The 11,437-nt window shown below is 43.6% G+C and overlaps 1 protein-coding gene across 1 annotated transcript in view; it reads right to left on the bottom strand.

Moving 5' to 3' along the window:
* Positions 1–11,437, bottom strand: part of LOC129696034 (collagen alpha-1(IX) chain-like) — a 159,920-nt gene that overhangs the window by 2,625 nt on the left and 145,858 nt on the right. Inside the window, exons 33-37 of the mRNA XM_055633443.1 lie at positions 11,015–11,047; positions 4,202–4,348; positions 3,770–3,824; positions 2,582–2,764; positions 421–498 (exon numbers count right to left, since the gene is read on the bottom strand). Of these exons, the coding sequence (XP_055489418.1) occupies positions 421–498; positions 2,582–2,764; positions 3,770–3,824; positions 4,202–4,348; positions 11,015–11,047 (496 nt within the window). The remainder of the gene's footprint in view (positions 1–420; positions 499–2,581; positions 2,765–3,769; positions 3,825–4,201; positions 4,349–11,014; positions 11,048–11,437) is intronic.

The following is an 11,437-nucleotide window of genomic DNA, read 5'->3' as shown; positions in this document are numbered from 1 at the left end:
TGTAAATTCCGCAAGAAATCAGCATGACAGCATGAAAATCAATATCTCTAGTTTATTCTGTTTTCTCTTTCCACAGATGCCTGACCCTCTGGTCTGATTATATTATTTATATAAGCAGACCAGTGAGTATGATTATATGCAGTTTGCAGATTTGGATGTGAGTGGAAATCACTTATTATTAGTGTGCCTAGTATGTAGTTGGAGTGTCACTGAACTGTATGTAAAAAAATAATTTCACTGTTCTTAGGTACACGTGACAAAGTACCATTGAACCAGCTCTGATCTCCCTACCTAACTATCAATAACTGAAATTTTACTATAAAGAGTCGGGGTCATAGAATCATGTCTTGCATGCAGAGTTTATTCATCTATTCTGGCTTGCACTAGCTTATACAACTGTGCTGTAAGCTTAATACTTACCGGGTGATCCTTGTGGGCCTGGTGATCCGCGAAGACCGATACCTTCTACACCCTTCTCACCCCTTTCTCCTTGTTGTCCTGCCACACAAAGTCAGAGTTTAAGCTCAATTTTAAGAGCAGAAATCAACATGAAAATAATTTGCAATATTTCTAAACAGTTTTACTGACACTATTTATTCTGATCCTGATGAAGGGCCTTGACCCAAAACATTGACCGTCCCTTTGCCTCCACAGATGCTGCTTGAACCACTGAGATTTTCCAGCAGTTTATTTTTTTGTTGAAAGTTTCCATTGAATATAAAGCCACCTTGGATCGCTTCAAATCATTTGTGCTGAAGTTTTTGGAGGAGTAGTGATTTCTCCACTCAAGCCCTCATTTAGGACCATGAAATAATAACATGAATGGATGCAGTCAATGGCAATGTTCCCAGTTTTTGTTTGTAGTGGGACAAGTTAGGTTGAGATGCAGTTCTGGACTGGACTCCTCAAGAGGTGGACTGAATGAAACTATACCAATTTGTCCATACTGTTTTGCTGCATGCAGGATACATGCACTTCCATCCTGTATCAAAGTCAAATTTATTCGTCACATGCACCAACTAAGGTACAGTGAAATTAATTTGCCATGCAGCGATACAGTTGAATAAAAGAACACACAATACACAATAGAATTTAACACAAACATCCACCACAGCATTCTTCACTGGTAGAAGGCAACAAAGTTCAGTCAGTCCTCCTCTTGTTCATCCATAGTCAGGGCCATAAACCCCCTACAGTCGCCGCTACGGATGGCTGGATCTACATGCCCTCTCGTCGGGATGATCAAAACTCTAACGTCGGGACGGTCGAACACACTCCACGGCTTGGAGTGCCCGAATCGACCACTTTCCTACCGGAGACCGTGGCTTCAGGATGTCATAGGCCGCAGGCCAACGGTCGGAGCTCTTCTCCGGTGATCCCCGGCAAGGGATCCCAGACTCCGGATGGTAAGGTCATGCCATGCCCGCGGCTAGAAGCTCTGCAGACCACAGCCCCATGATGCCAAAGTCACCAGGCCAGCAATCGGAGCACTCCTTTCTGGTGACCCCTGGCAAGGGTTTGCCCCTGCTCCACGATGGAAAAGTCCACGCTGTAGCTCCGGGAAAGGCCCCTCCAATCCAAGCTGTTAGACCGCGGAAAGGAGGCGGAGAAGCGACATGGAAAAAGTCGCCTTTCCGTCGAGGAAGTGACTGAAAAACGGTTTCCCTCTTTTCCCCCCCACCACCGCCCACACAAGACATACTGAGAGACACTAAAACAAACATTTGGACATATTAAAAAAAACAAACAAAGGGCGAAATAATGAACATGCTGCTGGCAGGGCAGCCAACTCGCAGCGCCCCGACTCGACCTACTCAAATGGCCATTTCTCTTAACGACAAGATCAGAAGCAGGAAAAGACAACAGATACAGCCTGGCACTATTGAGACACTGGGAAAATGTTAGCATTGAACATTTAGGGAATACAACAACCAATTCAAACATTGAGACTGAAAATTATGCAAAATTTACCCCGGGCCCAAGATTGTTGTGATGAAGTGAAGACGCTTACTGACTGGTCATAGTAAACCATTTGATTATATCAGTATGACCTGGACACACCACGTCTACAGTTTTAGCTAAGATTCTATAGATGGCAGAGGTACGTCTAAGCATTGCAAGGCCCAAGGACTGTGATTCTTGGATGTCTAGTAGTTAAGCAAATCTAAAGTTATATTTGTTGCACATATCATTACACCACCTGGCTCCATGCCCAATTGTATTTTATTTTGAAGTGACAAAAGAGGAAAGATGTTGTAGACTCTATTCATCCACATTATTCAGGGAGCAATTATGTTACCTGCACTGTTTTAGATACTTGGGGGAGTCCCATGGTGATGCTCCCTGGGGAAGCAGCATTTTTCCATACATCTGTTTGCTTTCATAAGTGAAACAAAGGATTTAAGTAGTATGTATAGGAAGGAACTGCAGATGCTGGTTTAAAACGACAATAGACACAAAATGCTGGAGTAACTCATCAGGATAGGAAGCATCTCTGGAGAGAAGGAATGGGTGATGTTTCGGGTCGAGACCCTTCTTCAGATAATTCAGCATTTTGTGTCTAAAGGATTTATGTACTTGCCTTTTGATCCTGGTTGACCAGGGTAACCTTGGTGACCTTTGATACCTTGTGGGCCGACGGCACCTGGATGGCCTGCAACTCCTGGAGGTCCAACAGGTCCTGGAGGACCAGATGGTCCAGGCCGGCCTGGTTGTCCAGGCATTACTGGTTGCCTTAGGCTAGCAGACAGTTGAGACATTTGCTCTTGAAAAGAAAATAATGGAAATAACTCATTAATATATTTACCTTTTAACATTCTTATTGTTCCAAGAAGATTAGTCACTATCAATGGTAATTAGAAATGTAAACACAGGGAATGTTGGGAAGCCAACAACCTACAGCTGAATAAGTCTCTACAAAATTTGCTTTACCAGATCTTTACCAGATTATCCCTACATCATCTCAAGGATACTCAGCTATAATCTTATTGAAGGCCAAAACACTTAAAGACACAAAGGGCTGGAGTAATTCAGCAGGTCATGCTGCATCCCTGGAGAACATGTATAGGTGACATAACCTGAAGAAGGGTCTCAACCCAAAATGTCACCCATTCCTTCTTTCTAGAGATGCTGCCTGTCCCGCTGAGTTACTCCAGCATTTTGTGTCTATGTATAGGTGACCTATCGAGTCAAGAGCATTCTAAACAGACTTGACACGTTAAATAGAAAATTACTGTTTTGTTTAATCAATTCTAATTGCCCAATCTACGGGTTAACTTGTCGAGACTTTGACATAACTTCAGGTAAAATCTCTGGCCAGGAAGAATAAAATTATGAAACCTTAATTCTTTAATGTAAGTGTAATGGGAATCTGGAATTCTCTATTCTAAAACAGATATTCTTGATGTTCATTATTCTGAGGGCAGTACTGAACAAATATTAATAGCTACAGCAGAAAGTTACTACCTTTTTTTATGCTGCCATTTTGCCCAATCCCAATGAGAAATTTGGATGCAAATGGAAAAAGACAGAGGGGGCAGAAATCACACACAGCTTGGAAACACCCTTAATTAATTCATATACTGCTAATTATTTTAAAGAATTCAACATTTCTAAAAGAAGTAGAAGACAATTACATTTTGTATACGTTTGTTAAGTGAAATATATAATTTCAAAACCTTAAGGAGCAGGCAATGAATACCAGACAGTTGGAAAGTCAGATCTTAAGACTTTTTAAGATGGAAAATGTCAAATTCCAGTATCCACTCACCTTGAATTATGCTCATGCACACCTCCCTGATCCGGTGTTCACTTGCATCTTTGCCCTGTGGAAGGTTTGTTTTAACACAATGTGGTCAGTGAAAGAAGTTTCCCTGAATTTGCAACACTTAACACTTCCCAGCGAACCGCGGAGTAGCCGAGGCTGGTGCCCCCACGGTTCGGAGCCCGCGGCGGCAAAGGCTGACCTTCCAGAGCAGACTACCATGTGGAACTTTGTCAAATGCTTTACTGAAATTCATTTTCTACAAGTAAATCTATATGTATATGCACTCTTGAACTTCCTTAAATGAGCTGACATATCAATATAGGTTGGTTGGCTCATTGCAATTTACCTGCAGTATTTCATAAGCAGTGGGCTTAGCAGCTTTGCATGCTGAATTTCCCCTTAATACACAGGGAAAATCTTCTCTTAGATACTCACATGTTTACCTGGTGAGCCAGGAAACCCCGGAGTTCCTTGTATTCCTTCCCTTCCTCGAGCACCAATTGGACCTGGTGGTCCCTGAAGCCCATGCCGTCCACGAGGTCCTTGTGAACCGGTTTGGCCTTTTCCACCAAGAGTGCCAGCCTATGAATGTGAATCAGAAAGGCTTGACCGGCAGTTTTCTATATTCCATTTTAATAGTGCAAAACAGAAAGTTTTAATGCACCAATTTCATTCAGTTAATTAGTTCTTGATTGCCTTGTAACAATATCTTAATTATTGATGATTTTGGATAAATATTCTCATTTCAAATTATGGATCTAATTTTGCAGAATACATTTAAATAGTATCATGGACAGTGAAGATAGTTATCGTGAATTAATCTAATTAGGGATAGTCAACATGGATTTGTTCGTGGGAGAATGTCTCGCAATGATTACGTTTTGTGAAGATGTAAACAAAAGGTTTGATGAGGGCAGGGCTGTAGATGTAGAAAATGGATTTCACTAAAGCATTTGACAAAGTTCCACATGGTAGGCTGCTCTGGAAGGTCATGTTGTATGGGATCCAAGGAGAGATAGCTGAATGGACAGAAAATTTGCTTCATAGAAGGAAGCTGAGCGTGATGGGAACATTGCTTCACGGACTGGAAGCCTGTGACTAGTGGTGTGCCTCAGGGTTCGGTGCTGGGCATATTAGTGTGTTGGCATCAATATCAATGATTTGGATGAGTATGTACATGGCATGGTTAGCACGTTTGCAGATGACATAAAAGTGGGTGGGATTGTAGATAGTGAAGATAGTTGTGAAAAAATTGCAGCAGGATCATGATCGGTTGGACAGGTGGGTTGCTGAATGGTTGATGAAATTTATTACAGAGAAATGTGAGGTGTGGCATTTTGGAAAGTCTAACATGGGCAGGACCTACACAGTGAATGGTAGGGCTCTGGGAAGTTCTGTAGAGCGGAGGAAATCGGGAGTGCACGTACATAGTTCATTGAAGGTGGCATCGCAGCTAGATAGGGTGATCAAAAAGGCTTTTGGCACATTGGCCTTCATCAGTATTGAGTATAGAAGATGGGAGGTCATGGTGCCGTTATATAAGATGTTGGGGGTAGGGTGGGGAGGGGGGGGGGGGCTGCATTTAGAGTATTATGTTCAGTTCTGGGCACCATGGTATAGGAAAAAGGTTGTTAAGTTGGAAAGGCTACAGAGAAGATTTACAAGGATGTTGCCAGGACTCGAGGGTCTTAGCTGTGGAGAGAGGTTGAGCAGGCTGGAACTCTATTCCCTGGAGCGCAGGTGGATGAGAGGTCATCTTATAGAGGTGTATAAAATCATGAGAGGAATATATTGGGTGGTCACACTCTCTCTTGCCAAGAGTGGGGGAATTAAGAATCAGAGAGCATAGGTTTATGGTGAAGGGAAAGATATAGGAATCTGCGGGGTAACCTTTTCATGCAAAGGTGGTGGTTGTATGGAACGAGCTGCTGGATGAGGTAGTTGAGGCAGGGACTATTGTGATGTTTAAGAACCAATTAGACAGGTACATGGTAGGACAGGTTTAGGGGGATATGGGCCAAATGCAGGCATGTGGGACTAATGTAGATGGGACATGTTGGTTGGTGTGGGCAAGTTGGGCCAAAGGGCCTGTTTCTACACTGTATGACTCTAATTACAAGATCTTGATCAACTGGGCTAGTGGGCCGAGGATGGTTAATGTAATTTAATCCAGATAAATGTGAGGTGTTGTATTTTGGGAAGTCAAACCAGGAGCAGGACCTTCACAGTGGGGTCCTATGGAGTGTTGTTGATCTGAGGGATCTAGGAGTACGTACATAGTTCCCTGAAAGTGATATTGCCGATAGATTGGGTGGTAAAGAAGGCTTTTGGCATGTTGGCATTCAACAGTCAGGGAATTGAGTGCAAGTAGCTGGGAAGTTCATTGATATTCCTGGTTAAGTTGAAAATTTAAAAATATTCCTTATATTTGAGCCAGATCTTTCAAAAGAAAAAAAAAAATCAAATGTTTCTGGACAGGATTAAGTGGAATATTCACAAATCCCCTAACAATCATGCAGTGGTTTAATTTCTTTAAATTTAGTTTAAAAACATGAATTTGCAATCATTCTTGTTCAATTCCACTAAAACATCACATATCATCTGGATTTAGTTTTGATGGAGATCTACATTCAATAATCTAAGGTTACACGATTCAATAATCTAATCTGGTTTTGCTCCTTGTAGATGCAAATTGACTTGCATTTCAAGTGCTTTACAATTTTAGTTCAGGTTATTAACTTTATTTTAGTCTATTACTTTATTTTAAAGTAAATGTCATAAGTGAAAAGCAATCGTTTTGGTCCTAAATGTTATATCCTTCTCCAAAGCAATTGTTCATGTTTTTTTTTCTGTTTTATTAATGCTTTTATGTTCATTCCAGTTTGCCATTTACTTTTATAATTTCCAATGAGTGGAATTTTCTCCTTCTGCATTGTATGCTATTACTTTTTGCAAGACGTGCATTAAAAATAATAAATACTAGACTAAGTAGGACCCGTTGGGTCCCATGTTCACACGGGAGGGCTGGTCCCTCAATGCAATATTCCACCTCTCCACCAATTGGAGTGTCAACACCCAATGTGCCACAGAACCACCAATCCACCCAGTGGGTGGGGGCTTTCTGGAGCGCTAGTATGATTATTGTGGGCTGAAGGGACTGGTTTCTAATGGGCTAGTATGGACATTGTAGGCAAAATGGATTCTTGAGGTGGCAGTTCAGTCACAAGCTTGATGTGCTGGCTGCTCACTCACGGCTGATGGGCTAGCAGTTGACTCACACCAATTCCTTTTCAAGCAGGGTGCAAGGCAACCAAATTCAAATGCAGTTTCCTACCACTTCAAGCAGGGTGCAGGGCCACCAAACTCAAGTGGAGTTTCCTGCCACTTCAAGCAGGGTGCAAGGCCACCAAATGCTAGTGCTGTTTCATGTCATTTCAAGCAGGGTGCAAGCCAACCAAATTGAAGTGCAGTTTCATACCATTTCATGCAGGGTGCCAGCCCACCACATTCAAATGCAGCTTCATAGCAATTCAAGCAAGGTCAAACCACTGTAAAACCACATAAACACACACTCACACATTAATAAACATTCAGTGTGTTCAGTTGATTCACAGCTCAGACGTGTCGTGACCTCTCCCTCCCCATCTTGCAGAGACTGAGCCACATCCTCACTTCCGGGGTTTATAATCCCTCCCCCCTCCAATCGGAGGGGGGAGGGGGGATTGACAGGAGAGAGATTCTCAACATTTTTTTAAACACTAATAACACTTTTATTTTTCATTGATGGGAAGAATCCTCTGCACCTGATGAGCGGCAGGGTACTGAGTAAGATGGACAAAAATCACAGCCATAAGTGGTAGCGTTTTATCTAAAATCAATATACAGTGCAAACAGGAAGTTGTCAAGTTTCCATCACCAACAACCATTTTTGCAGTGCAGCATTTCAAAGCAGTTACCACCACCAACAACAACCATTTTTTGCAGTGCAGCATTTCAAAGCAGTTACCACCACAACAGCAATAATTATTTGCAGTGCAGCATTTCAAAGCAGTTACCACCACCAACAACAACCATTTTTTGTAGTGCAGCATTTCAAAGCAGTTACCACCAGCAACAACAACCATTTTTGCAGTGTAGCATTTCAAAGCATTTACCACCACCAACAACCATTTGCAGTGCAGCCTTTCAAAGCAACCACATTTTCATTTTCAAACCACATTAAGGCACTCACAGTTGAGTAGACATGTGTTCAGTGTTATTCACAGCTCAGAGAGACTTGACCCTCTCACTTCCTCCATCTTGCAGAGACTGGGTGAGGCACAACACTTCCGGGTTTTGTTGTCCCTCCCCCTCCCACCAGCAGGGGCACCAAAGAGAATGTCAACATTTTTAAACATTAATAACTCTTTTATTTTTCATCGATAAGAAAAATCCTCTTGTCCTGCGCAGCGCAGGGGGTCTCTGAGTAAGATGGCCAAAAATCACAGCCGTAAGTGGCAGCGTTTTTTTTTTTCAACAATCATGAAACGGAAAACAGGAAGTGGTCAAGATCTTACTTTTAGCAATATAGATAGCTAAAAGAGGAAAGTCAAGGAACTCAGCAGGCCAGGCAGCATTGTGGCGAGAAATGGACAGTCACCCATTTATCTAGACTGAAAGTGTATAGGGAAACCAGTCAACATGGAGGTGGGGAAAGGAGGGGGTGAGAGATAACCAGCAACAGGTAGATACAGGTGAGGAAGAGTTGATTAGCAAATAATAGTCAGATGGGAGAGGGAAGGGTGACGATAGCAACTGAGGCAAGGAGGGCATGTGAACAAAAGGTTGCAGATTATGGAATCTTATGGAAAAAGAAGGTGAAGAACGGAACTGAATGAGGGGTGGTAGCAGACGGGAAATGGCGAGCAAGAAGGAGGCAAAGGGAATCCAGCTGGTGGAGTGTGTTGCATAATGAGCAGCAAAGAAGCATGGTGATTTTGGGTGACATGGTATTAGGTGGAAAGTAAGAGGTGAGAGAGGGAACCAAAATAGACAGGAGGAAAGAAAGGGCAGAAGGAGTGTGGGTTACATGAAAATGCAGAATTCCATGTTCATCCCATTAGGTAAATACAAAGTGCTGTTTTTCTAGTTTGCGTTTGGCTTCAACCTGGCAGTGGAGGAAGCCGAAAACAAACAAATAGGTGTGCAAGTGAAAGGGCAATTAAAATGGCTGCTAATGGGTGATCTAGATTGCCATAGAGATAGTTACTCGACAAAACAGTAGCTGAATTTGGGGTAAAGGGTCCATCCCCTCCACATATGTTGCGTGACTCGTTGAATTCGTCCAGCACCAGAGGATGTGGGTCTTGATTAACATCTGACCCAGAGAACAGATTCTCAGTACCACACGAGACTGTCAGCCTCAATTTGAGTGAATGTCTCTGGAATGGGACTCGACCTTTCAGCCCTTTAATTTAAAGGCAAGAGATTGACATATTTAACACTGTCTGTGAAATGCTCCCCATTTCCTCTTCCTTCTACAATCTTCCAGGAGCTTTTGAAATGTACCATAGGAATCACCTAATCATTACAGGTGCACAACCTTTTATCCGAAGATCCAAATAACGAAAACCTCCGAATAGCAGACATTTTTTCAGTCCTTGAAGAAAGGTCCTTGAAAACGATCACCGAGGGCGGCCCGCAGAGGTGACAGCGGAACCTCCGGTCGGTCCTCGAAGAAAGGGGAACTAAATCCCCATTCATAAAAGAGAAGGTGAGGGTATATTGCGCGGGAGGGTTAATAATTGACAATCTGCTGCTGTCTGCCCGCTGAGTTAAAAAGTTCCCACGGTAGACTGACGATACACAGTGTATCGTGAGTCTTGTGTGGGAACTTTTTAACTCAGCGGGCAGGGAGCAGCAGATTGTCGCTCCCTTGAGTTTCACCCCACCTACACCCCTCTGCTTCCCGGCCATGTGTGTGACCCCTTCCCTCCCCTCTCCAGCTCCCCACCCATTGCACCGGCGTGGGGGCTTTGCACTGACTTCAAGTCGGAGATGCCAGCATACAATGCCAGTCACCGGAGACGTCAGGAGCAACGGGACACCGACCCCCAGGCCCACTGCAAGCACGGAGATCCCAGATCAGCAACTCCAGCCCAACCCCGCTCCAACTCCAGAGGAACACGCAGAAGTAGGGGTAGAAGCTGATGGTGTGCAAGGTATGTCTTGTTCTTGGGGTCGCGCAGCTCGGGCTGTGGGCGAACTGCCATTTGTCGCCGTAGCGGCCCATCGGGGAGCGTATTCCTCTGGAGTTGGAGGGGGAGGGGGGTATTGTGCTGTTTGATCGCCCCCTGCTATCCCAGGGACAGGGAGACAGGACGTTCACCGAGGGCGGCCCGCAGAGGTGACAGCGGAACCTCCGGTCGGTCCTCGACGAAAGGGGAACTAAATCCCCATTCATAAAAGAGAAGGTGAGGGTATATTGCGCGGGAGGGTAGGAATCCCAAGACAAAGTTGAGTGAGCGTTCACCGAGGGTGGCCAGCAGAGGTGACAGCGGAACCTCCGGTCGGTCCTGGATGAAAGGGGAACTAAATCCCCTTCATAAAAGAGAAGTGGAGGGTATATTGCCCGGGAGGGTATATCGCCTACCTGGAAGAAACCGGACATTTTTTCCAGGATGTCGTCTGCACACCAAAGCTCATGTTTGGCGCCAAACGCACGTCGCCTCTGCTGCACACGGATATAAGAGTGTGAAAATGTCGCCTTAGGCCGCCTAAGGGCATGTAGCCCCGCTAGGGTGACATGAGTGCGAGAGGTGATTCAATGCTGTGGTCACATTTACAAATTCAGGAATTCATTCAACACACTGCATTTCATACAGACATTTATTCTGCAAGAAAAAACTACATTGAAGACTCAAACTCGCGACCGAGGAACTGCCGGGATCAAGGCGCAAACTCGCGACCTTGCGGATATGAGCCGAGCACTCTACCACTGAGCCAGCCATTAAAATCTACGCTAAAAAAATTCCATTCCGAAGGCCGACAAATTCCGAATTACGAAAAGTGTCTGGTCCCAAGGCTGTCGGATAAAAGGTTGTGTACCTGTACCATTTCTTCAAAGAGGAAGAAGCAATTTGGCAGAAATAATTAAAGATTACTTTATACTTATTCTTTAATTCAATCTTGTCACATCAATTATAAAACAACTAGATTCAGCAGTAAAATGAAATGTCTAGACTTTTTAGCCCTTAAGCCTCTACAAACCTCTCCTTTCCTGCCTTGAACACCAGGAATTCCCTGTAAAATACAAATATATAATGCTTTTCAAAAGTATGAATTATCTTTAAAGATGAGCAGTATATCCTTTATAACAATAAAACTCTGATCTTGTATGTGGATGTGTATGTGTGTGCGATCACCTTCTCGGAAAAACGACGCACTAACGGTAAAAAATTTACATATTCTGGTAGAGATTTACCCTGTGAAGTCAAAAATCACATTATCTGAAAAATGTATGCATTATTTCTCGAGTTATTAATCAAAATATTTACAAATTCGATAAATTTTGAAATCAAAAAGCCTGTTTTTCTCACTGATGATGTCACAATGGATCTGCCTGCCTGCCGTCTGCAAGTGACGTCACCCCCCCCCACCCGTCCCTCCGTTATTCAAAAGTCAGCCCGTCGA

This window comes from Leucoraja erinacea, chromosome 4 (assembly GCF_028641065.1).
Source record: "Leucoraja erinacea ecotype New England chromosome 4, Leri_hhj_1, whole genome shotgun sequence".
Taxonomy (NCBI): domain Eukaryota; kingdom Metazoa; phylum Chordata; class Chondrichthyes; order Rajiformes; family Rajidae; genus Leucoraja; species Leucoraja erinaceus.
Note: the sequence above shows the minus strand (reverse complement) of the source record. Positions and strands in the feature narration are given on the sequence as shown.